The following is a 22,840-nucleotide window of genomic DNA, read 5'->3' on the forward strand; positions in this document are numbered from 1 at the left end:
AGAATTTTTGAAGTCGGTTAGTAACAAAAAAAACACATAAAAGAGATTCGATTTCAGGCCACATAGTATTCTATCATCATATCAAAAGTTTAAAAATAAATTAAAGATTCAAAGATAGATAAAAAAAAGTCAAGGAAACGTCGATATAATAAAATAATATTAATTTCACTTAACATTTTAAAAATTTAAAATGTATTTCATTTTGGTAATTTGTTTTTTTTTTAAGAAATTTTTCTCATTTGTGCGTTAATATTATAATGTATTATACCATATACTATTACATAATATAATAAACAACTCGAAACTTGAACAAACATGACAAGATTTTATGGATAATTCTTTCAGACGGTTGGTAAAGTGGTTAGAGCACTGGGGCGTATCCTGTGAGTCCTGATTTCATCCATTAATTTGGTATTTAAGGCTATAAGTTAAATATGTATACTTTATTTTAATTTGCAATAATTATTTTAATCATCGAGATACATAGAATAGATTTGTTTTGCTGACGGTACTCCCGCCTCGTGAAGCTTTATTAATTAACAGTAAATGTAAAGATAACAAATCGTACAGAGACATGCGATTGGACAAGTTGCTTCTTTTGTGTTTGGTAACAATGTATGGCTGGGGCCAATGTACGTCTGGAGGGAGTTTCGATAGAGGATGGGACAAGGTTAGTTTTTTAACTCATTTAGCAACATCACACAGAAACAGCTTAGTTTTGGTTGGAATGTTCCGTCATTTAACAGATTCACAAATGAACAGCTTAGTTGGGGTTGGAATATTCCGTCATTTAGCAGATTCGCATAGAAACAGCTAAGTGCCTGTTGGAAGGTTCGGTTCTGACACACCAAATTTAACTCTAAATATTTATATGGCTTAAACTAGCTGACCCAGCAAACGCCTGTGACATATAAAGTAATAAATGTAATAATTAATATATTTTTGGTATAAGATGACGACCGATTCTCAGACATACCGGATATATCGTTCATAAAATTTATTGTACTACATTTATTGTATTCGATCTTGCGCCCCTATTGCGTATCAGTGGATGGAACAAAATAATATAAAAATCGCGAAACAAAAATATATGTTGATCGTAGATTGGTTAAAATTTGAAGTTGTATAAATTTAAATAAAGATAAAAAAATGTGTCAAAAAAAATTAAAAATATTTAGGGGTAGACAAAATAGATGTTGGCCGAATCTCAGACCTACCCCATATGCACACAAAATTGTGTAAAAATCGGTTAAGATTTTCCGGAGGAGTTTAGTAACAAACACTGCGACACGAGAATTTTATATATAGATACTGTTACGTGTCATAACTATAAGGTACGGAAAACTCAAAAAAAAAAAAATTTTTTTTCACGTTGCAACAGACAGTTTTAGCACAATACAGTCATAGCACTATACAGTAACAGAACAGTACTTTAACTTCATACTAGAGCGACCGAATAACCCACGCATACATACACACGATTAACACGGAAACAAAGCAATTTTGAGAAGACAAAACTATTGTGTGCCACGTCGTACGCTACCGCCTACAACAAGCGAGAGCGGTCAGTCGCAGTATTCCTCGATATGGAGAAGGTGTTCTATCGCGTCTGGTACGCCGGCCTCATATACAAGCTGTCCAGGTCTACTCGAGCGCCCCATTCGAACCCAGGGAAGCTGTCTGACACTCGTCGACCATGCTAGCGTTGTATGCCGACGACGCGGCGTTCATTACCATCTCGCTGAATGCCCCGCATGCAGCGCTGAAGATACAGAGGGCACTGCACGCGCTCTCCACCTAGCGAATGACTGGAGACTCAAGGTCAACGTGGCGAACACTCAGGCGATTATCATCGGGCGGGTGCGCCTATTGCCGCCCCTTGTGTCACTGATGGGCGAGACCGACGAATGGTTCTCGAAGGTCGGCGCGACCATCGATTCAGCCCCATGTGAAGAACGTGGTCTTCCTCCGCCTCGTGCTGGCATCCCACCTGCCTCTCTGTATGAAGGTGTGCGTCTGCAAGGCATACGTTCACACGCGACTCACCGACGCGGCCCCCGCCTCGTTCGCGCAGACAAACGAGATGGGACGCAAGTAGCTGCGAGCGCAGCAGTCGCTGACGTTCAGCACCATCTACGGAGCACCACGCTTCATATGGAATCAGGTCATCTCCAGAGACCTGCGCATGGAGAGCCTGGACGACTTCGTTTGCCGCCTGAGCAGCTCTGTGATGGCACGCGCCGATGGAGCGCGATCCCAGCATCTTCGTGGCATCGCGCCATACCATCGACGACCTCCGGACATAAGAGGACTACCACGTGACCTAGTCTCCTACACGACTGCTTCCTGATGGCTGATGGGCGTCCACCGGTACACTAGCGGCGGGCTCGTCATCGCTTGACCTGCCACCTTGCCGCAGTCCGCAGATCACTCGCGACACTACGCGGACTCAATCGGACTGCAAAAGGATACCACCGGATACGACACCACGGACCAGCCGGTCCCACTTAGAGCCCCGCCTGAAGTTGCAGGCGGCAATGATATCACTGAAAGGGGCTATCTCCCCCATCATTTAACTCGAGGCCCGTGGGGTCCTACGCGGAAGACCCAGGATGGATGGTGGCACGGGGTTGCTACCTCATATACAAATATACTCTTTGGTTTTTATATTTGTTTAAAGTGTAGATCCTACTTTGATTTAAACACTGTCTCATTTACTCAGGGCAACAAGCACACAATTATAAAACTTTCAAAGAACTGGGGCATTCAATAGGAACTTGCCCACGCAAATGAAAATTTTAAAACTTTGCAATTACAAAGTTATCGCACTGAATAGATTTTAATTTCAGCACCAAAATTTACAATTTGATTTCGTAAATTAAAAGTTACTTAGAATACGTATTATACACAAGTATGTGGGAAAGCTTATTATTGTAATATTACGTTTAAAGTATGAACGGGATTGTAAAATCATGTAATATTGGAACACACCTGATCTATGAAAAGGAAACATTTTTGTGACAGATGTGTGACAGCGGCCTTCATCTTTTTTGTATAAATTTCGTCACAATATTATTTTGTGCTACTTAGGTAATAATTGAAAAGCCTGATGGCGGTCTCTCTATTCCCAATCTGTGGTATCATTAATAAAGTAATTTATGTTATAGTAAACTTTACCAAACAATCATTTCTTAAGAATTCTTTTGAATTGTAACACATTTGTTTTGTATATTTTCAGGGATCTAATAGTAAAATCATAATATTTAACGCGCAACAAATGACCTACTTACTTACTTAGACGTGTGGTAGGCATAATAAGTTATAATCTACTCCTGGTGTAAATATTATGTTTATATACATAACATTTTCAAGAATATATTGAGCTGCAACACTTTAAATGTTTATTAATTAAAAATTATCTCTTAATGATTCTTAGAATAGAATAGAAACACTCTATTAGCAATAAAAAACACACACGTTCAATTTTGAGTATTAATTACAATTTAAATTAAATGAAATAGATAACAGAAAAATTTAAACAAAAATAAAAATTATATAAAATTAAAAAGATCTGTGCGGCGCGTGATTCCCTGCTAAAGTGAGCTGACTCAGTACATTGTTGGTAAGTGCAGAAGACACCAACACAACACTGGTTTTCAGCAGCCCCTCGTGACGTTTGGAGTGGATGGTTGCTGTAGTCTTCCCATCGTTATTAATTCTTTAGGACCTAGCGCGAATTGCCATCTTCTACAGCACAAAGATGGTATAAATACCGGCTCAGCCCCATAAAAATATACCATTCAAATTAATTAATTAAGACACTTTCACACAACCTGTATATTCGTGCGTCCTATTAATCTCATTAATAAAGAAACTCATTGCTAACTTAATGCAGAATTTCATAAAATTTTTCACAAGTTTTTTATTCGGAAAAAAACAATTCGCGAGGTACGTTGTCCCCGAGTTAAGCAGTATTAAAGTGAGTTGGTGTTTTAAGTATATAAATGAGTAAGCATTATTATAACTCACAATTAAAGAATAAATTTATTTATGCGTTACTTAAACGTTACGATTTTATATTGTCTAAGGCTTGATGTATGTACTGTACACGATACGGCCCGGAATAATAACTTATTAATTTTAAGTATTTTATATTTTGCTATAAATTTAGAAATAATGAAAAAATAGTAATGGTTCTAAATTGGACGAGGGCAGCACAGGAGCGATCGTCATGGTGATCTTTGGGGGAGGCCTTCGTCCAGCAGTGGACGTCTTCTGGGTGAAATGGATGGATATGTTATTTAATAAAATACATAAGGGTAATTGTGGTCACAGTCGTCAGATTGCAAATGATAAATCTGGTTGGTGTTTTTTAAAATGTCTAGACCTAACGTCACTACGATGTCCGATGGTCCCTCTACCATCTTGCGGGATTATAATAAGGTGTTAGGTTACTCATGGTGGCGTTCTACTACTTACCATTAAGCGTTTATATTATAATAATAATGAGAATTCGTGCTGACTCGAAAGTACCGAAAGATTGTACCCCAATATATCCATGAACTACTGACGTAGGTGAATAAATGAAAGAAAAATTCCATAAAAATACCGTGTGCGTCTCGGGACTCCCGACAGAACTGATAACTTAAACTAATCTAGGTTAGGTTATTACTTAAATTTCATGTATATTAATATCATAATGTAAGGAAAGGTTATTAAATTATAACGGTTAAAAATTGTTTCAATTGATTTTTTAAGACTGAAGTATCGCGTTACGTATCGAAGCGGCTAAGCCTCCCATAAGAAGTTATCACTTCAAAAATATATGTTTAAAATATGGATATATCTGACAAAAAAAATTCCTTCGAGCCGGATTTGAACCAGCGACCTATGGATTACAACATTAACTCTACAGTCCACCGCTCTACCAACTGAGCTATCGAAGGTGTGACAGATAACTTCAAATAATATGATAAATAAGTGAAGAAGTCTGAATTATGCACGTCACTCGTTTTGATAACGTTGTTATCAAATTGGGGGCACGGTTGTGACTCCGCCAAGTTGGCCAAAATAAGCGGCATGGCCGTACCATCCTAATCTTGAAGCAGTTCAGGCCATTTTCAATCCCCTATAACTTCGTTGAGGATAAAATTGAAGAGAGAAGCCTGATTTTCAGTAACCAAGTAGCTATTGTTTAAGTACGGTATATTTAAAATCTCATTCAATTTGAACCAGTAGTTTAAAAATTATAACTAGTCAAAGTTACAAAATTTTGTCACTCACTGACTGACCAATCATTAAAAGTTTAAGGCACTTCTAGAAGATATAAAAGCTTCGAATTTATAATACAATTAGTATTAAGTGAGTAAATTAGTAGAAAACCGAAATATATTGCAATTTCAGTCCAGTTATCTAAATACACTAACAGCATAATAAAATAACTTTGTAATCCCATATAATATTATAAATGAGATTACAAAGTTATTTAGTTGGGGTTACGTGGAAATATCGTTTTTTATTTTTATCAATTATATTATATTAACAAAATATGTTTTTTTTTCACGAAATTTGGTGAATATTGCCCTTTTTATGTCCCAAGTACACTGTAATTGATCAAAATTGAAATAGATAAATTGTATAATACAATACAATAAATTGTTTTCACCTTATTTTGACACAAATTATCCAAAAATAACCCTTATTTTCAATCGAAAATTCTTTTTAAAAAGTTTTTTTTTAAAAATTGGTCTGTTTTCTGTTCGACAAAATCTCTACTTTCCGATAGTGTACAAAAAATATAAATTACAATGGTAAATGTTCGGAAAATTTTATTACCCTTAACCCCCCCCCCCCTTTTTTTTCCACATCCCGACCTCAGATCGCCCGTAATTTATTTTTCCTTTCATTTTTGTTATATTCTCTTCCATTTCCGATGGGTCCGATACATCCAACTATTATTTTTTTTGGTTTCAAAAATTATCGACACTTCTCTATTCGAAAATAAATGGACAGCTCTGAGAGAGAAGAAGCGACGCAAGAAACTCTCACAGCATTCCTTTTTGCTCCCTTTTTAACTTTATGTAACGGAAACTTTCAACATTTTACAATAAAATTCGTTTTTTTGTTACACATTCACACTATTCGTATATATTAAAGAGTAATATATTCTACTTTTTGCTTGGGTTTACTTTAAAAGCCTGTTTTTTAGTTTTTGTGTAACTATTTTTATACATGCGGTTAGATAATAAAATATTTGATATATATAGTACGTGTGCATTTTCAAATTTGGTTCAACCGTGCCGTGCATTAAAATAAATTATATTGTTTCCATCAGATGGAGCTAAAAAGAGTGGATTTGGCTAATGAAGAATACACTATGGACATGCATTACTTGGTAAGTTTTAGAATAAAATTTAAAGATATCGTAATGCTGAAACTTTAATCGTCATCATGATCAGCCGGAAGACGTCCACTGCTGGACAAAGGTCTCCCCCAAAGATTTCCACGGCGATCGATCCTGCGCTGCCCTCATCCAACGTATTCCGGCAATCTTGACCAGATCATTGGTCCATCTTGTGTGGGCCTACCAACACTGCGTCTTCCGGTTCGTGGTCGCCATTCGAGTACTTTACTGCCCCAACGGCCATCTGTCCATTGAACTATGTGCCCTGCCCACTGCCACTTCAGTTTCGCAAACACTTAGACTATGTCGGTACCTTTGGTTCTCCTACGGATCTCCTCCTTTCTGATTCGGTCTCGCAGGGAAACTCCGAGCTTGAATATTTTGAAAAAACTACTGAATGTACCTGGGACGTACTTCTTTTCTATCGACAATGACATGCCTCCTACGAAAAACAATGTCCCTCTAAAATTACCACTTTCTAATTTTTTTACTTATTTTTTTTTAATTCGGCACGTGTTTCGCCTGTCTTCAGGAGGTGTTGACTCGCCGAATTCTTTAACGAACCATGTCTCACGTCGATTCCTTACTGCAACTAACTCTCGAAAAATCTCATAACTTTTGGATTATTATGGATTTCCGTAAAATAACACTTAATTCAATAAACTTTCCTTACAACTAGAAAGTTTAAATTTTTCAGAAAAAATGCTGTTGCATACTTATTTATAATCCATAATATTATTTTGTAAAGACATAAATAGATTTATCAATCTTATGTCTTACTAGCTATGAATACCCGCTTCGCTGGGTCATTTTTAATTGTATACTTATTTGTTAATGTTAATAATCTATCACTACTTACTTCACAATTTTTTCACATAAAAGACACATTTTCTTTTTTCTTATTAATTTATTGATCTTACTTATTTTTACATTAAAATCTTACGACTAAGTAGACTTAGTTATATCTTTTATCATCTAACATTAACTGATATCCTAAACATTTTTATTGAAATACATTCTTATATACTACATTTACAGTTTTGCATTCTGGTGCATAAACAAATAAATTTTCTTTCTGTCCTACGCGTGAAAAAGCTACATAGAGTTGACCATGTGAAAAACAGGATTCTTTTAAATTAACTCCACAAAATCGGAATATCTGACCTTGCGCCTTATTGATAGTCATACTATAAGCTAATCGTACAGGAAATTGTAACCGTTTAAAATAGAATGGTAAATCATTCGAAATTATTGGAATTCTTGGTATAAAAACCAAGTTTCCTTTTTCTTTGCCAGTGAGAACTTCTGCCTCAATGATGTTGTTCAAAATTTGTTTTACGCATAATCTTGTACCATTGCACAATTTTGGCGTATTAAGATTTCGCATTAATATGACTGGTGATCCAATTTTTAGCTTTAATTCATGAGAAGGCATACCAGGTGGGTTTAATGAATTTAAAAATTCCGTTGGAAAGTTTAAACTTTCATCTTGATTCATCATTGTATCTATTGATTTATAGATTTTTTCCTCTCCCGGTATCATTTCCTGTATTTTTTCATTTATTCGTTTTACTGCATCATTTTTTGTAACCAAAATTGTTCGCTCAGACAACCATGTTTTATTTAAATAATTTTGTTGTATGGATGGATAAATTTTGTCTATAAGGTGTTCTTCGGTGTCTACCACATGACATATCTCTTCAGTTAAAATTATTTTACCAGACTGTGGATCTAGTGGGTAGGTGCCATTCCCAATTTTCAAAAGATTGTCGGCAAACTCTTGTGCTTTTGGATCTCCAGTAATTAACGCTCGCATATTTTCTGTCAGTGATAACTTTTCAACATTGTTCCAAAAAATTGATCGCTTTAAACATGCATTTATTTCGTCAGCTGGTGTTGATTTTGGAATAACTGGTAACGTTTGTCTAAAATCCCCCGATAGTAGCATCTCCCATTAGTTTTGTATTTTTCCGAGGATCCTGTAATGTTCTATCCAGCGCTTCCAGTGATTTTCGATGAGCCATCGTGCACTCATCCCATATTATAAGTTTGCATCTTATTAAAATTTGGCCACGTACAGAAAATTTTGTGATATTACAGACTGGGAATTCTTGTTCAGCTACATTTAATGGCAAATTTAGTGCAGAATGTGCCGTTTTTCCACCTTCCATTAATGTCGCGGCAATTCCAGAGGATGCCAATGCTAATGCTATTTCATTTTTCACCCAAATGGTAGCTAGGACCAAATTAATGAGGAAAGTTTTTCCAGTACCTCCGGGTGCATCTAAAAAGATTATTCCTCCTGCATTCGTCTCAATACGATTTATTATTGTGTTATATACTATTCGTTGTGTTCGTGTTAATTTTGGTTCATTTTCTTCAATGTAACGTTGCAATTCATCTTTATTATAATTAAGTTCTTTTGATAATTCAGAATTAGTCACGCTTAATTCGTTTCTTTTAGGAGATTGCACTCCGAGAGTAACTAAAGTTTGATTACATATTGCGAAACATCGATCTTCTAAAATTATCAAAGCTTCATTATAAATATTATCGTTGAATGTAATATTCATATCTTGATTTTCTCTACGTAGTCTTGCTAGAATATCATCACTCATACTATCACGATATTTCAGCCATAGTCTATTCGGATTTGAAGGATTACACGATGTTAGAATTATAGCAAAGAGTTCTCGCAGTTGATTCGCTGTTGCTGTTTCTGCTGCCTCTTTCATTGCCTGCTCCCATTGATTATCATTTTCTTATAAACCACGACGCTGGCATGCTTCACGATACGTTTCGCAAATGTAACCATCTACTGTTCGAAGATCTTCAAAAGAAGTTGGTCCACGTACTTCATGAAGTAGTAGACGTAAATAGAAACATTCAGCATTCTTTGGATGTACCGTATATACTCGACCAATAGCTTTATCTTTAAAGACACCTTTAAATCCTTCAACCGAAACTCCTTTCTTTCGTCGATTAAATACTTTTCGCGATGAGTCCCATGTGTAATAACTGGGAACATCTCCATAAAGAAGAGTTCTAGCAAACAGATCACTTCGACACAATTCGAAAAATGCAGTAAACGTAGTATTAACAGGTTGGTTTGCAACTTTTTGTGCTGTTTGATTAGTAAAATATACCCGTTTCCCATTCTCAAGGTGAACTGCTAAGTGAAAAACAGCTGGATCCCTGCCATGAATCGGAAACCCCAATATACGCCAAGCTGCCTCATTACTATTTATATATCGTCCCATTTGATAACTTAAAATTTCATCATATCTATTTTCATTTGTAATTTCAAAGACAGCCATATCACTTCCTTTGTTAATATAGTTACACAAATATTTAATTGACTGAACTGAACTGCAATATTCTACATTTATATGTGCATTAAACATTTTCGATAATAACGGATTATAAGGGACAACCCATCGATTATCAATTTCGATTTCTTCACCCCGTACTCTAATTTTAGCTGTAAATCCTCCTTCACTCGGTGGTCGATGTCAGTATTGCGGATATCCATCATCTCCCGTTTTTGTCTCACTCAAAAATGATCTTGGATATCGTTTTGAGCATTTATTATCTTTTATACAGGGTGATTGCATATTAAGTGCCCCGCAAGGTCCATGTATCATTTGTTTCACGATTATTTCATATAGAACAGGATCTTCAACCGGATTTGGGAATTCTGCTTTAATAACGTCATCGATTTGATTTGAGTGAATTTTTTCTTTCAGCCAAATTAAATTGTGTGAGTGTGGCAACCCTCTTCTTTTTTTTCCTTCCATGACGAATTGCACGTAAACGTTATGAATAAGTCAGGACGACCATATTTTCTCACATACGCCATTGCGTCTTGTGCATATTGAAGCATATGCCTAGGGCTACCAATGAATGTAGAAGGCAAAATTACTAATCGTCCCAAATTTTCAACATCCCCATCATTGGCTACCGCATCTCGTAAGTGAATATATTCATCCGTTCGTAATTTATTTTGATTTAGACGAATAAATAACAATCTTTCTGCTTCTATTTGCTTGCATATCAACAATAAACTGTAAAAACAATTTCCGACAATTGAGTATATGATTGTATTTATTCACTCTCTCCATTATCCGATATGCGTAAAATTCCTTGGAAGAAACTTTTTTGTTTGTAGGGCTATTTGTTTGTGGATCAACATGCTGAATATTAAAATGGTAACCGTCTTCACCATGACAAAATATTAGTGGATACTGTAAGGCGTCATACATGTGATGAGTTTCAGCGATGCGTTCCAACTTATTACTTCTTCGTTATACCACAATATCCCTATAACTACTTTCATTGTCCACCATAACTACGGCTATTTCATTTACTTGAGGTGCATTAAATCGTCTTTCGTGTTCGCCAATTGGCTTTTTATCTGCCCGAATTATTATTTTATAATCATCCGAAACCATTTTTTCCATCGCAGTCTTAAATATCTTTATCAACTCATTATTTTCATGTAGAAAGCGCTGTAAATGAAGAATTATATCTCGACGCAATTCTGTAAAATTTGAAAGCCTTTGATCCAGTTCGTCTTCTTCATTTCCTACAAAGTAAATTTGTAAAAATTTCGGAGTATTATTTGGGAGTGACAATAATGATCCAATTTTATGATATACTTGTCCCTGTATTTTAAATACTGGATTAAATCCTTTTTCTTCAATTACTGCAGTTGCTCCAAATGAAGTCATTTGAAAGCATGCATTGAATTTCTAATTTGTTGTAAGAATTCTTTAGAATTTTGTGTTTCTCCTTTCATATATTCTAGAAATTCCGGTGGCAGTGATTTTAACTCTGGTAATTTAATTTTGCCACTTGAACAGCATATACTTTGCGTTTCTCCTTTGAATTTTTTAGCTTCACAAAATTTGCATACTTCATTCATTCTTCCGATCACTTGAATGTTCAAAATAATTTCTAGTAGGATTATAATGAAACGCCTCTTGTTCAAGACTGTATTTTTCCCGACGTTTTTGACGAACAGAATATACAGTTGTTTTAGAAACTTGAGCCTCCATTTGTTAATTTAGTCGAAGATCACGCATTCTTATTGCATTTTGTATTCTTCTATCATCTGCTTTATTTTATTATTCTTCTTTTTCTTTGCAATCTTTTTCTGATTCGGTCCGTTTCTTTAGAATCATTAAGCTGCTCTTCAGTCTGATTATTTCGACTTTGATGATAATTTTCTCGAAGTAATGTGAGACGTTGTTCTCTTTCGTCTGTAGTTTCATTTCTCCGTGACATTTTTTGCCTTTTCAATACAATTCGAGAACGTGAGAATACGCATTTACGTTTCGGCATCGTTAGTAATATTTTAATTTTTTTTTCACCTTTTTCACACTGCACTAAAATAAAAAAACTAAAAAAAAAAGAAACAATATTGTGTATTACACTGCACGTTAAAACTTTTGATTCTTCACTTTAAAAAACACTATACGCTGTTATTTATGATTATTTAATTTTTAATATTTATTTTTTCGTTATACAATTCTTATAAAAAATCGACTGAAGCACGGGTTTGACATTTCGGCTTATATAGTCGCAAAAATTATCCCCACTACCGACCAAATTTTCCGGATTGTTCTAATAATTTCGACTTTTAAGTATCTCAAGAAATTTTAAAAGTTTCTAGAACGATCCAGCATATTTCTAATCTATCAAAAAGTTGAGATACATTTTGGAGCTTTCTAGATCATTGGAGGAATTTCCAGAACATTCTATATTGATCAGAAAATTAGTTTAAAACATTCTGGAATATTCTAGATCATTCTAGAAATTTCTAGGTGATTCTAGAATTTTTTCGAACATTTCAAATATATTTGATCAATCAGAGCCTTGGAATACATTCCAAAGATATCCAAATTATTCTTGGATGTTCTAGATTATTCGATAAATTTCTAGATCATTCTAGAATTTTCTAAATCATTTTTATTCAATCAGAATCTAAACGTAGATTTTAGAACTCTTTATATAATTCTAGAATTTTCCAGATCATTATAGACATTTCTGGATCATTCTAGAATTTTCTAGAACATTCTCATTCGATTAGAATCTAAATGTAGATTTTAGAACTTCCCATATCATTTTAGAACTTCCCAGATCATTTTGGAATTTTCTAGATCATTCTAGAATTTTCTAGATCATTCTAGAATTTTCTAGAACATTTTCGATCGATTAGAATCTAAATGTAAATTTTAGAACTTCCCAGATCATTTTAGAATTTTCTAGAACATTCTTATTTAATCAGAATCTAAACGTAGATTTTAGAACTCCCTACATCATTCCAGAATTTCCCAAATCATTCTAAACATTTTGGATCATTCTAGAATTTTCTAGAACATTCTCATTCGATCAGAATCTAAACGTCGATTTTAGAACTTCCCATATCATTTTAGAACTTCCCAGATCATTTTGGAATTTTCTAGATCATTCTAGAATTTTCTAGATCATTCTAGAATTTTCTAGAACATTTTCGATCGATTAGAATCTAAATGTAAATTTTAGAACTTCCCAGATCATTTTAGAATTTTCTAGAACATTCTTATTTAATCAGAATCTAAACGTAGATTTTAGAACTCCCTACATCATTCCAGAATTTCCCAAATCATTCTAAACATTTCTGGATCATTCTAGAATTTTCTAGAACATTCTCATTCGATCAGAATCTAAACGTCGATTTTAGAACTTCCCATATCATTTTAGAACTTCCCAGATCATTTTGGAATTTTCTAGATCATTCTAGAATTTTCTAGATCATTCTAGTATTTTCTAGAACATTTTCGATCGATTAGAATCTAAATGTAAATTTTAGAACTTCCCAGATCATTTTAGAATTTTCTAGAACATTCTTATTTAATCAGAATCTAAACGTAGATTTTAGAACTCCCTACATCATTCCAGAATTTCCCAAATCATTCTAAACATTTCTGGATCATTCTAGAATTTTCTAGAACATTCTCATTCGATCAGAATCTAAACGTCGATTTTAGAACTTCCCATATCATTTTAGAACTTCCCAGATCATTTTGGAATTTTCTAGATCATTCTAGAATTTTCTAGATCATTCTAGAATTTTCTAGAACATTTTCGATCGATCAGAATATTTTTTTGGTATACATATTAAAGCTTTCTAGAACATTCCAGAAATTTCCTGAACAATCCAGACCATTTTAGATCAATAATAGTCACATTTTCAAAGTTAACATCTTTCAACCCCCGTATCTTTTACACCCTTATAATTATCGACTTGCAACCACCATAGTGCACAATGGGAACCTTGTACCTATTGCCACATACAAACACTTTTGGTCTACGATGCGTAGTTTTGGCTGCAAGGTGAAATATAGGGACACACACCTCCAATTTTATATATATAATATTTTCAAAGTTAACATCTTTCAACCCCCGTATCTTTTACACCCTTATAATTATCGACTTGCAACCACCATAGTGCACAATGGGAACCTTGTACCTATTGCCACATACAAACACTTTTGGTCTACGATGCGTAGTTTTGGCTGCAAGGTGAAATATAGGGACACACACCTCCAATTTTATATATATAATAGATAATAGATATCTAAAACACACTAACATTACATCACAATAACATAATCAACCAAACCTTTTCGTTTTTCAGTTCGATAGACTGCAGGCTACTGGAAAGGTACGTGTTATTTCAGCCTTAAGGTAAGTTACTAGTGGGAGGCAAATTTGCACCGGATGCCGGCTAGATTATGGGTACCAAACAGCGGTCTGAAGGGCGCCGTATGTAGTGAAATTACTGGGCAAATGAGACTTACCATCTTATGTCGCAAGGTGACGAGCGTAGTTGTAGTGCCTCTCAGAATTTTTGGGGATTTTCATGTCACGTCCTTTATGTTCATAAAAAAAGTTTCTGTGTATTGTTATGTCCTTAATTAGAACGTTTTTGATAAATTTTGTGATTTAGTTTTATACGCAACATTAATATCAAGTTAAATCTTTGTAGGTAGCAACAATTCGACATATTCTACAATCGTATCTTTTATCATAACTCATAACAATTTTCGTTGATAATGGCGGACTTTTTTTAACCTACTTCAAAACTGAAGGAGGTTCTCAATTCGTCGGTATGTTTTTTTAATGTTTGTTACCTCAAAAGTTTCGACTGGGTGTACCGATGTTTATAATTTTTTATTTGAAAGGATATACTTCAAATATACTTTGGTGAGTGTTTGGTTAGGTTCTGATTACGAAATCCATGATGACAACTCTTCAATTATTAGGAGCAAATTAACGATATTCGGCCGAATCTTTTTTATGGTATCCGGATATTTAAGTGATCGATCATAACATAGTTATGGTCAAGTAAATGTCGTAGTCGAGTATGATGATCAATGGGACTTCTTAAGGACTAACAGTAAGGGTGCGATCTGTGGCAGAATTTCTAACTGTCTGTAATCAAATTGCAAAGCGCTTATTGCGCGTTCATTGCTGCATTGAAAGTTTTTGTATATCTACACATTTTAAGACAAATTGTTAGTTAGTGTACTTCAAATTCACTAAAAATCAAAAAAATCTACTACAAAGAAGCGACTTATGAATTTTAAGCACTATGTGGCACCGCAGCTACAATACAATAATAGAACAGTACATTAACTTCATACTAGAACGCAATAGACGCACGCACACATACACACGATTTACACGGCCGCTAAGCAATCTTAGGAACACAAATCTATTGAGTACCACACCGTACGCCGCCAAGACTGAGCACTGTCCGATTTAAAATGGCGTGGTCAATATTTTTATACGCTTCATATTAGCTTCACTTGTATGTTTGTATGTATGTTTGTAACTCACTTTGTAGATTTATCGAGGACCGATGACATGCGGTGTAGAAGAATTCTTATTTTAATAATATCTTAAAAAGCACCCCACGCTTTTTTAAAATAAAATATATTTTTTTACACTATTTTCAATTTAAATGTATTAAAATTTATTTTCTATTTTTTAGTTAGTGCTTTTTAAGATACTTATTAAAATAATAATTCTTCTACACCCACGCTTTTTTGCAATAAAATATATTTATTTACACTCTTTTCAATTTAAATTTATTAAAATTTATTTTCGATTTTTTAGTTGAATTTCATATAAAGCGTGCTTTTTAAACTATTATTTTTGTATGTATCAACCCTGGCTCTCCTGTAAGTAATCTAGTAGCCGCGTGCTAGGGTACTGACACCAATGAGTGCCTACTTTAGCGATCACGTAAGGGTGATAAAATTTTTGTTTTCTAAATATGATATATTTTGTTGTTTGACACTAAAACTTGAAACTGTATGGACGGTGTTTACGGCATCTCCAAAAGGTATATACAGCATGTACCTAACAATGCATGACATAAAAAGGCATAAAAAGCATTTATTTTCTCAAAGTTGATTCCTTTAGAATTCTTTTTGATGTCATTTCTAATATACTAGACACTACTACCACTTCGGAAACAAATGGCGCTCTGAGAGAGAAGAAGCGGCGAAAGAAACTCGCCCAGCATTCCTTTTTTTTTGCGCTCCTTTTAATGAAATATACAATATTGTACTGTTATTGCTATTGCTATAAAAAACTCCTAATCTAGTCCCAGGTTGTCGGATCACTTACGGCCATTTCCAATATTCAGTCTATCGCCTGCTTGAGATAAAAATCGTAACTATCGTTGACTTTTCTGTCCCAATAAACCTAGACGTAGGTATAAGTTTCAAGAAGACTGTTGAGTTATGCTACTGTTCTATCACTTGTACTGTGCCACAGTGTCGTTCGTTGCCTACCAGGGGAACAGCGGTAGTCCACGACCTACCACTCGCATGAATCGTCCGCTTCTTTCTTGGCGTGTTGGTAATGACAATTGGGACCGGAATGATGGTAGATCCGTTCTCCCACTTATCAAATCAAATCAAAATCAGTTCACTCACGTAGGTCACGGAAATGACACTTATGAATGTCAAAAAAAATTAAATATTAAATCGCCACAAGTTAGGATATCATCCTCACCATCTGGATGTGTGGCGGTCCTCCACAGTGCGGTTTACAAGGAGCTTTCTTCCACATACTACAAAGCTGTGGAAAGAACTTCCTTGTGCGGTGTTTCCGGGACGATACGACAAAAAAAAAATCTTATTGAATCTACCGCTACTTCGTAAAGGGTTGAGCTAATGATAAGAAGTAGCAAGAATCTCATTGCCACACTTTTATATCAAGATTTACATCGATTTACAAATCATTTCAATTACAATATAATAATATGTAAAATGATGCAACAAACACACTCAAACGTCAAATAGTCAATGTCTTACACGAGTAAGTCAAAAATGTAAATGTAAATTAATACAAAAGTTATTGAGTACAGGAGCTGCATCATCCACGTACACCATAAATAAGTAAAGGTATTCTGTAAGCATTTTATAAGCGCTTATAAATAAATAAATATGTATATACCCTTACATATATATTCACACAATTACCCCCTAAATATGTCATCTTTAACACAAATAAGTGGCCACTTTTAACACCTTAACCTTAAATCTATAACAATTTAATTGATCGATCAACGTATTTATTTATTTTGTTACAGAGTTACCAGTAAAGTGTACTGTAAGCACATAAATATTGCAAAATAATTATTATTTATGGTGTAAACACAATTCACAGGCAAACCGGCATGCATTTTTGAGTTGCGAAAATGCGGGGTTGTAAGTTTACACTGAAAAAGAATGTGTTTAATTGTACTAAAGTAATGTAAAGGTGAACAAGTGAAAAAATAAAAAGTAAAAAATAACATTTTGGAATTAAAAACAAAACAAAACATCAGTTACTTGGTTTCTACACCGATAAAGTAATGCAATTTTTTTTAATCCTGGAGGAGTGGATGTGAACACGAGTAATTTTGAAAAGCTTTTACCAATATTCTAGTTCTAAGTTCTAATGATATTTTCATTTACTAGCTGACCCGACAAATGTTGTTCTGTATACAATATATAAAATACTGTTTTAATTAATTTGTCAATAATATAATATATATCTTATCTAAGGGCGCGTACACATAGAACATCCGTTTTACAGGATCCTTTTTAACTGATCCGTCGTTACTGGAGGTAATATTCACACAGCATTTACAGGACCGATTTTAACAGATCCGACGCTACTGGAGGTAATATTCACACAGCATTTACAGGACCGATTTTAACAGATCCGACGCTACTGGACTTTCGTTCTTCAGTGTATCGCCTACTTTCTACGAGAATGGACGTTGTCGTGTTGTATTGGTACTATCGTCGTCTGCGGCGGAGGAAGCCCCGGCGTTATTGGATACATCCACTATTAAGGCAAAGATTTTGTCGTGGTGCTGTTGTGCGTCAGCTGAAAGAAGACGAATCTAAATTTTTTACTTATTTCCGAATGACGACGTCTACTTTTGATGACCTTCTTAAACGATTAGAAAAGGATTTAAAAAAGAAAGACACAAACTGGAGGAAAAGCTTGTGCCCTGAAGTAAAACTAGCGATATTTTTAAGGTAAGAACTTTAATTTTTGTTATTATCAATTAAAATTTAAAATGACAAAAAGGTTTACAAAAATGAAGATTTATTTCAAAACATAGACAGATCTGGCAAGTCTGACTCCTGGCTGAATGTAGATTCTACTGATGGCGAACCTTCTACTGATGGTGTAGAGTCAAGATGATGTGGCCTACTAAAATAACCTTGGGTGTGGTAGTGAGGAGTGCTAGAACTTTGTGAATATGGAGGCCACTCGTAGTTTGACTGACCATATCTTCTACTTTTAATATTTTGTAAAAGGTTTATCACTCCAGACTGAAATTCTAAAATTTGATCGCCATTAAGTGAAGCCAGTTGCGGCAAAATACCTTTGAAGAACGATAAATTGGGATCTTCAAACTCATTTTTACTTTTTTTTAACTGATCATTCATGTATTCAATCATTTTGGCGTCTACTTCATTCACATTTCTTTTGATTGCCTTGCGTTGCGGCGGGGCTAAATTTTGTCTTTCCTTTTGTCTGTCACTACCACTTTGTTCCGTAATCTGATCAGGTTCATCTTCGTTGTCTTTATTACTTTTTACTGTTTCCGTGATGTTGTCATTAGCAGGGACGTTCTCGTGTGTATCACCTGGGGTGACAACTTTTTTCAAAAATAACATTTGATTGTGATATTTGTAAGGCTTGGTATTTGAGGCAGCAGCTCCAGATTTCTTCAATTTCTTTTTCTCACTCAATGTTCGTATCCAGGCATCTCTAGTCGAATTCCATTTTTTTATAACATATTTTCCTGAAGCAAGTAAATAATAATATGAGATGGTTGTCAATAGCTTAGTAAGTGAAAGGCGAATAAGAAGGTAGAATAGACTTGTCAGTAATTAATTACCATATTGGTCAGTGGATAAGTCAAATTGACAGTGCAAGAACTAATCGGTCAGTAAATAATGGGAAGCAAAAAAGTATTACTAATGTTTAAATCAATTTATTTTAATTAGGTAATTTTATAATTTAGTTCAGTTCAGTTTAATTTTATTTTATTTATGTACTATATATACAGGGTGTTAGGCACGTCGACGCACAAACGGATACCATGGCTCCAGGACATGATTCTGGACCCCCCCGTGTTGGAATTTTTCGTCGGTTTTTTCCTAATTTTTTCATTTTTTTTGGAGTTTTTTTTACTTTAGACTCTTCATAATCGTTATTCTTACCTAACCCAATGAGATTTTTAATAAAAAAGTAATTAATTCACTACTTTCACTAAAAGTAGCAATGTAAATAAAACTAGAAATGGTGTCTTCTCAGCTGTTTATAAAAGTTCAAATGAAAGGTCATCGTACCACAGAACGATGACCTTTCATTTGAACTTTTACAAAAGTCGCGAGCCGTGCGCTTTATTCGTACCGCCTCTAGCTAAAATCTAAACAATACTTATTATTACTTCATTTTGCGCCACTATGAACATTTTGGATTGCGCGCGCTTTCTCAAAAGAAGCCGCTATTCTGCTTAGTCCATTATTGTTCTGTGGTCAAAGGTACGTTATCGCGCGTTGAAATCGCGGTGTTCACAATACATTGCGCGCTCGAAAATGACAATTTCTGTAACCGATCATTAGCGAGATGAATGACTTTCACAATTTGATTAGTGGCATTAAGTGTAGCCTTTTCGCGAAGTTTGCGTTATGACGTCAAAAACACCCTGTATAAGTATGAGTTTTGATTTACGACTTTGCTAAAAACTCTCATAAAAATTTCGACTTTCCATACAAAATTTGTTGGTCACTATAATATTTTATAGTTTTATAATAAAACAAGACTTATTCATCAAGCCATCTTTAATAGTCTGACCATAGAGAAGTACCTCTACGAAACATAGACATATACATAATCAGTAATAGACAAAATTAACTAAAACTAAACCCTTACAGTCACTAACGTTACTTTGTATGGGAAGTCAATATATGTGTAATAATATAGTAATTGATTAATTTATTTTTTTTAGGTATGCAGCGTCTGGGTGTACATTTCAAGAACTTCATTACGTCTTTCGTGTCGGTGTGTCAACTATAAGCAACATTATTAAGGAAGTTACACGATGCATATGGAACAACTTGAATGACGAGTTTATGCGACTTCCTACAACAGTGAGTGAATGGGAGCATATATCAAATGGATTCGACACAAAAGCAAATTTTCCCCACTGTTTAGGAGCAGTGGACGGTAAACACATCAGACTTCGAAAACCAGCAAAAAGTGGCTCAATGTACCTAAATTACAAAGACTTTTTTTCCATCATATTATTAGCGATCGTAGACTCTGACTATCGTTTTCTATATGTTAGTATTGGGTCGTATGGAAAAGAATGCGATTCATCAATATTCAAGGAGTCGACATTTTGGAAAATGATGCTAGATGGCAGTTTACAAATACCAGAACCTTGCCCATTAATAACAGGCTCAGAAACGAGAGTTCCCTACGTCATAATCGGCGATGAAGGTTTCGGTTTACACGAAAATTTAATGAGGCCATTTAGCGGGACGCATTTAGACGTAAATAAGCGAATATATAACTATCGTTTGACCAGAGCTAGACGATACGTTGAATGTGCATTTGGTATTCTTGCTAATAAGTGGAGAGTATTCCACCGGCCTCTAGACGTCAACAAAACAACAGCTATATGGATAGTTAAGGCATGTACCGTTCTACACAACTTTATAAGGGAAAAAGAGGGCTTAAAGGATGGCAACACATCCGAATCTGAAGCATTTCATTTCAATAGCCTACCTGATGATGAAACGCTACGAGGTGGTCGAACTGCAAATTCAGTTCGAACGGAATTCGAAAACTATTTCGTGTCCGAATCTGGGTCAGTTTCTTGGCAGAATGAAGCTATTTAAAATAAAAAACAATGTCTCCATTACAATATAAAATAAATACTTACCAAATTCTTGTCTTTCTTTTTGTTCCATAGCTTCAAAATCCTCCTTTAGAATACCGCATATTTCGCGCCAAGCTGCGGTTTTTGCAATTTTATCTTTATAAATCTCCAGTGTTTTGTCCCAAAGAACTGGTCTACTTTCAACACAATTTATCAAAACTTCTTGCTCAACATATTTTTCAAACGCCTTGCTTGCCATGATTATGATAGCACTGGACACGTGCACTACTCTAGGAATGAAACCGGCAAATGGCGGCTGTGTGTAGCACATCGCACCCCGCGCACCCCCGTGCAAAGCCTCGTGCGGTTTCAATCCGATAAAACGGATTAGTATAGTATTACTGGATCCGGAATACTGTGTGAACTGGCTCATACAACTACATACGCTAATAACATATACGTTTAAATGGACCTGTAAAACGGATTGCTGCTTATTTTGTCGGATCAGTATTTTTTACTGGATCCGGAATACTGTATTCTGTATGAACTCGCTCATTCAACTACATACGCTAATAACATATACGTTTAAACGGACCTGTAAAACGGATGTTCATACATATATAATGATGATATATATTTATTATACATTGTAATCTGATCGAAGTGATATATAAATATACCACTATACAAAAATACATGGTGTTATTTTTAATTTTTCCTGACGAAATGGATACGGTTCATTGAGACGATTAACCGCACATAAATATAAACAGCGCTAATTTAACAACAGCTAGCGCCATCTATGTTCCCATTTTATTGTAAACAGAACTACACTTTGCGCGGTAAGTTCAAAGACATTTGCATAATACTGGCAATGCCCCGCGGTTTCAAACTGACAAATAAACACATTCTTACAAACACTCGGTATAATAATCAGTAAGAAACAATATACAGGGTGCAATAACTTATTAAAATACCTAGGTATCTTTTATTTAATTCAAGTTTAATAATAATTACAATTATATTACACACATCTAAGAAATAAAACAAGTAACTTTACATACCTACATATAATACTACAAATGTACGGGCCAACGCACGAACTTTTGTTATTTCAGCACTTTTACGCCACATGCATTAACTTAGGTAATTTAGACAGCCAGTTCGTCAACGGTAATCAATCACGCCGCGCGTAACTCATAAACATAATATGATTTTAGAATCGATCAGTTTATTTTATCTTTTTATCAATATATCATTTTAACAACTATCAAAGACTTTTAATATCTGTTATAATTTTGAAATAGTGTATGGAAAGCATTAATTTTAAATAATCGAAAGAGGTAGGTAAAAACTGGATAGACGCACGGTGTTAATCTTTCAATCCATAATTTAAAGATCCCGATTTAGTCTAAACAAAACCACCCTTCCACTAAACACCGTGATCTATGGAGTAGCGTTCTGCGGTACATCCTAATCACATCGTGGAGCGACCATCACGCTGAGAGCTAAAAATGGAATGTATATAATATTTAATTAGTATCAATTATTAGCAACATTTAAGGTAACATGTGTCACGACAATGTCACAGTATTAGTTGCTGCACTTTGTGAGTACGCCTGCGGTATCTGGTATTTCATAACATCAAGAATTATTTCGTAAAATATGCACCCCGTTATTATAGTGAAATTGTTTCACAGCAGAAATGTCAAATCGTGCGTCAATAAATAATTCTCTCATAGAAAATATGTCCATAAAAAACAAATATTGGAAATAAAAATAATTATGGGTCCCAAATCGAAATAAAAACTATCCTATCTCTCAAGTTGGACTAAACTGCACTCCACGAAGTAATCCGTATTAAATTCCGTTCATTATTTTAGGAGTTCACAGGAAACACTGGATTAATGTATGTTATTATATATGTTGGATGCCTTCAACATAAGTCGTTGATTAGTACTGGCTTGTATCTTCTATTGAGT

At 34.7% G+C, this 22,840-nt stretch overlaps 3 protein-coding genes and 1 non-coding gene across 4 annotated transcripts in view; 2 read left to right on the plus strand and 2 right to left on the minus strand.

Annotated features, from left to right (window-relative positions):
• Positions 1–573: 573 nt before the first annotated feature.
• LOC126976042 (uncharacterized) overlaps positions 574–22,840 on the plus strand; it is a 144,064-nt gene continuing 121,797 nt past the window's right edge. The window contains exons 1-3 of the mRNA XM_050824184.1: positions 574–670; positions 6,335–6,394; positions 14,085–14,111. Of these exons, the coding sequence (XP_050680141.1) occupies positions 575–670; positions 6,335–6,394; positions 14,085–14,111 (183 nt within the window). The 5' untranslated portion in view covers position 574. The remainder of the gene's footprint in view (positions 671–6,334; positions 6,395–14,084; positions 14,112–22,840) is intronic.
• On the minus strand, positions 4,861–4,946 carry Trnay-gua (transfer RNA tyrosine (anticodon GUA)). Its single transcript is given in 2 exon segments — positions 4,861–4,896; positions 4,910–4,946. It is a non-coding gene; the product is annotated as a tRNA-Tyr (tRNA).
• Positions 17,503–20,927, plus strand: LOC126976183 (uncharacterized). The gene is made up of 2 exons (XM_050824430.1): positions 17,503–17,994; positions 19,983–20,927. The coding sequence occupies exons 1-2, from the start codon at positions 17,723–17,725 to the stop codon at positions 20,875–20,877; spliced, it is 1,167 nt and encodes a 388-aa protein (XP_050680387.1). The 5' UTR covers positions 17,503–17,722; the 3' UTR covers positions 20,878–20,927.
• Positions 17,985–21,313, minus strand: LOC126976188 (uncharacterized). Its single transcript, XM_050824437.1, has 2 exons — positions 20,922–21,313; positions 17,985–18,770 (listed from the first exon to the last, which is right to left on the minus strand). Exons 1-2 carry the CDS (start codon positions 21,289–21,291, stop codon positions 18,070–18,072), a joined length of 1,071 nt encoding a protein of 356 aa, XP_050680394.1. The 5' UTR covers positions 21,292–21,313; the 3' UTR covers positions 17,985–18,069.

Source organism: Leptidea sinapis, chromosome 39 (assembly GCF_905404315.1).
Source record: "Leptidea sinapis chromosome 39, ilLepSina1.1, whole genome shotgun sequence".
NCBI lineage: Eukaryota > Metazoa > Arthropoda > Insecta > Lepidoptera > Pieridae > Leptidea > Leptidea sinapis.

What these genes read in the sequence shown, in the direction of transcription:
- LOC126976183 (XM_050824430.1), top strand. Translation starts at nt 17,723, where the DNA reads ATGGACGTTGTCGTGTTGTATTGGTACTATCGTCGTCTGCGGCGGAGG. An exon ending in AAACTAGCGATATTTTTAAG is followed by an intron (nt 17,995 to 19,982) that starts GTAAGAACTTTA and finishes TATTTTTTTTAG; the next exon opens with GTATGCAGCGTCTGGGTGTA.
- LOC126976188 (XM_050824437.1), bottom strand. Translation starts at nt 21,291, where the DNA reads ATGAGCCAGTTCACACAGTATTCCGGATCCAGTAATACTATACTAATC. An exon ending in AAAAGAAAGACAAGAATTTG is followed by an intron (nt 18,771 to 20,921) that starts GTAAGTATTTAT and finishes TACTTGCTTCAG; the next exon opens with GAAAATATGTTATAAAAAAA.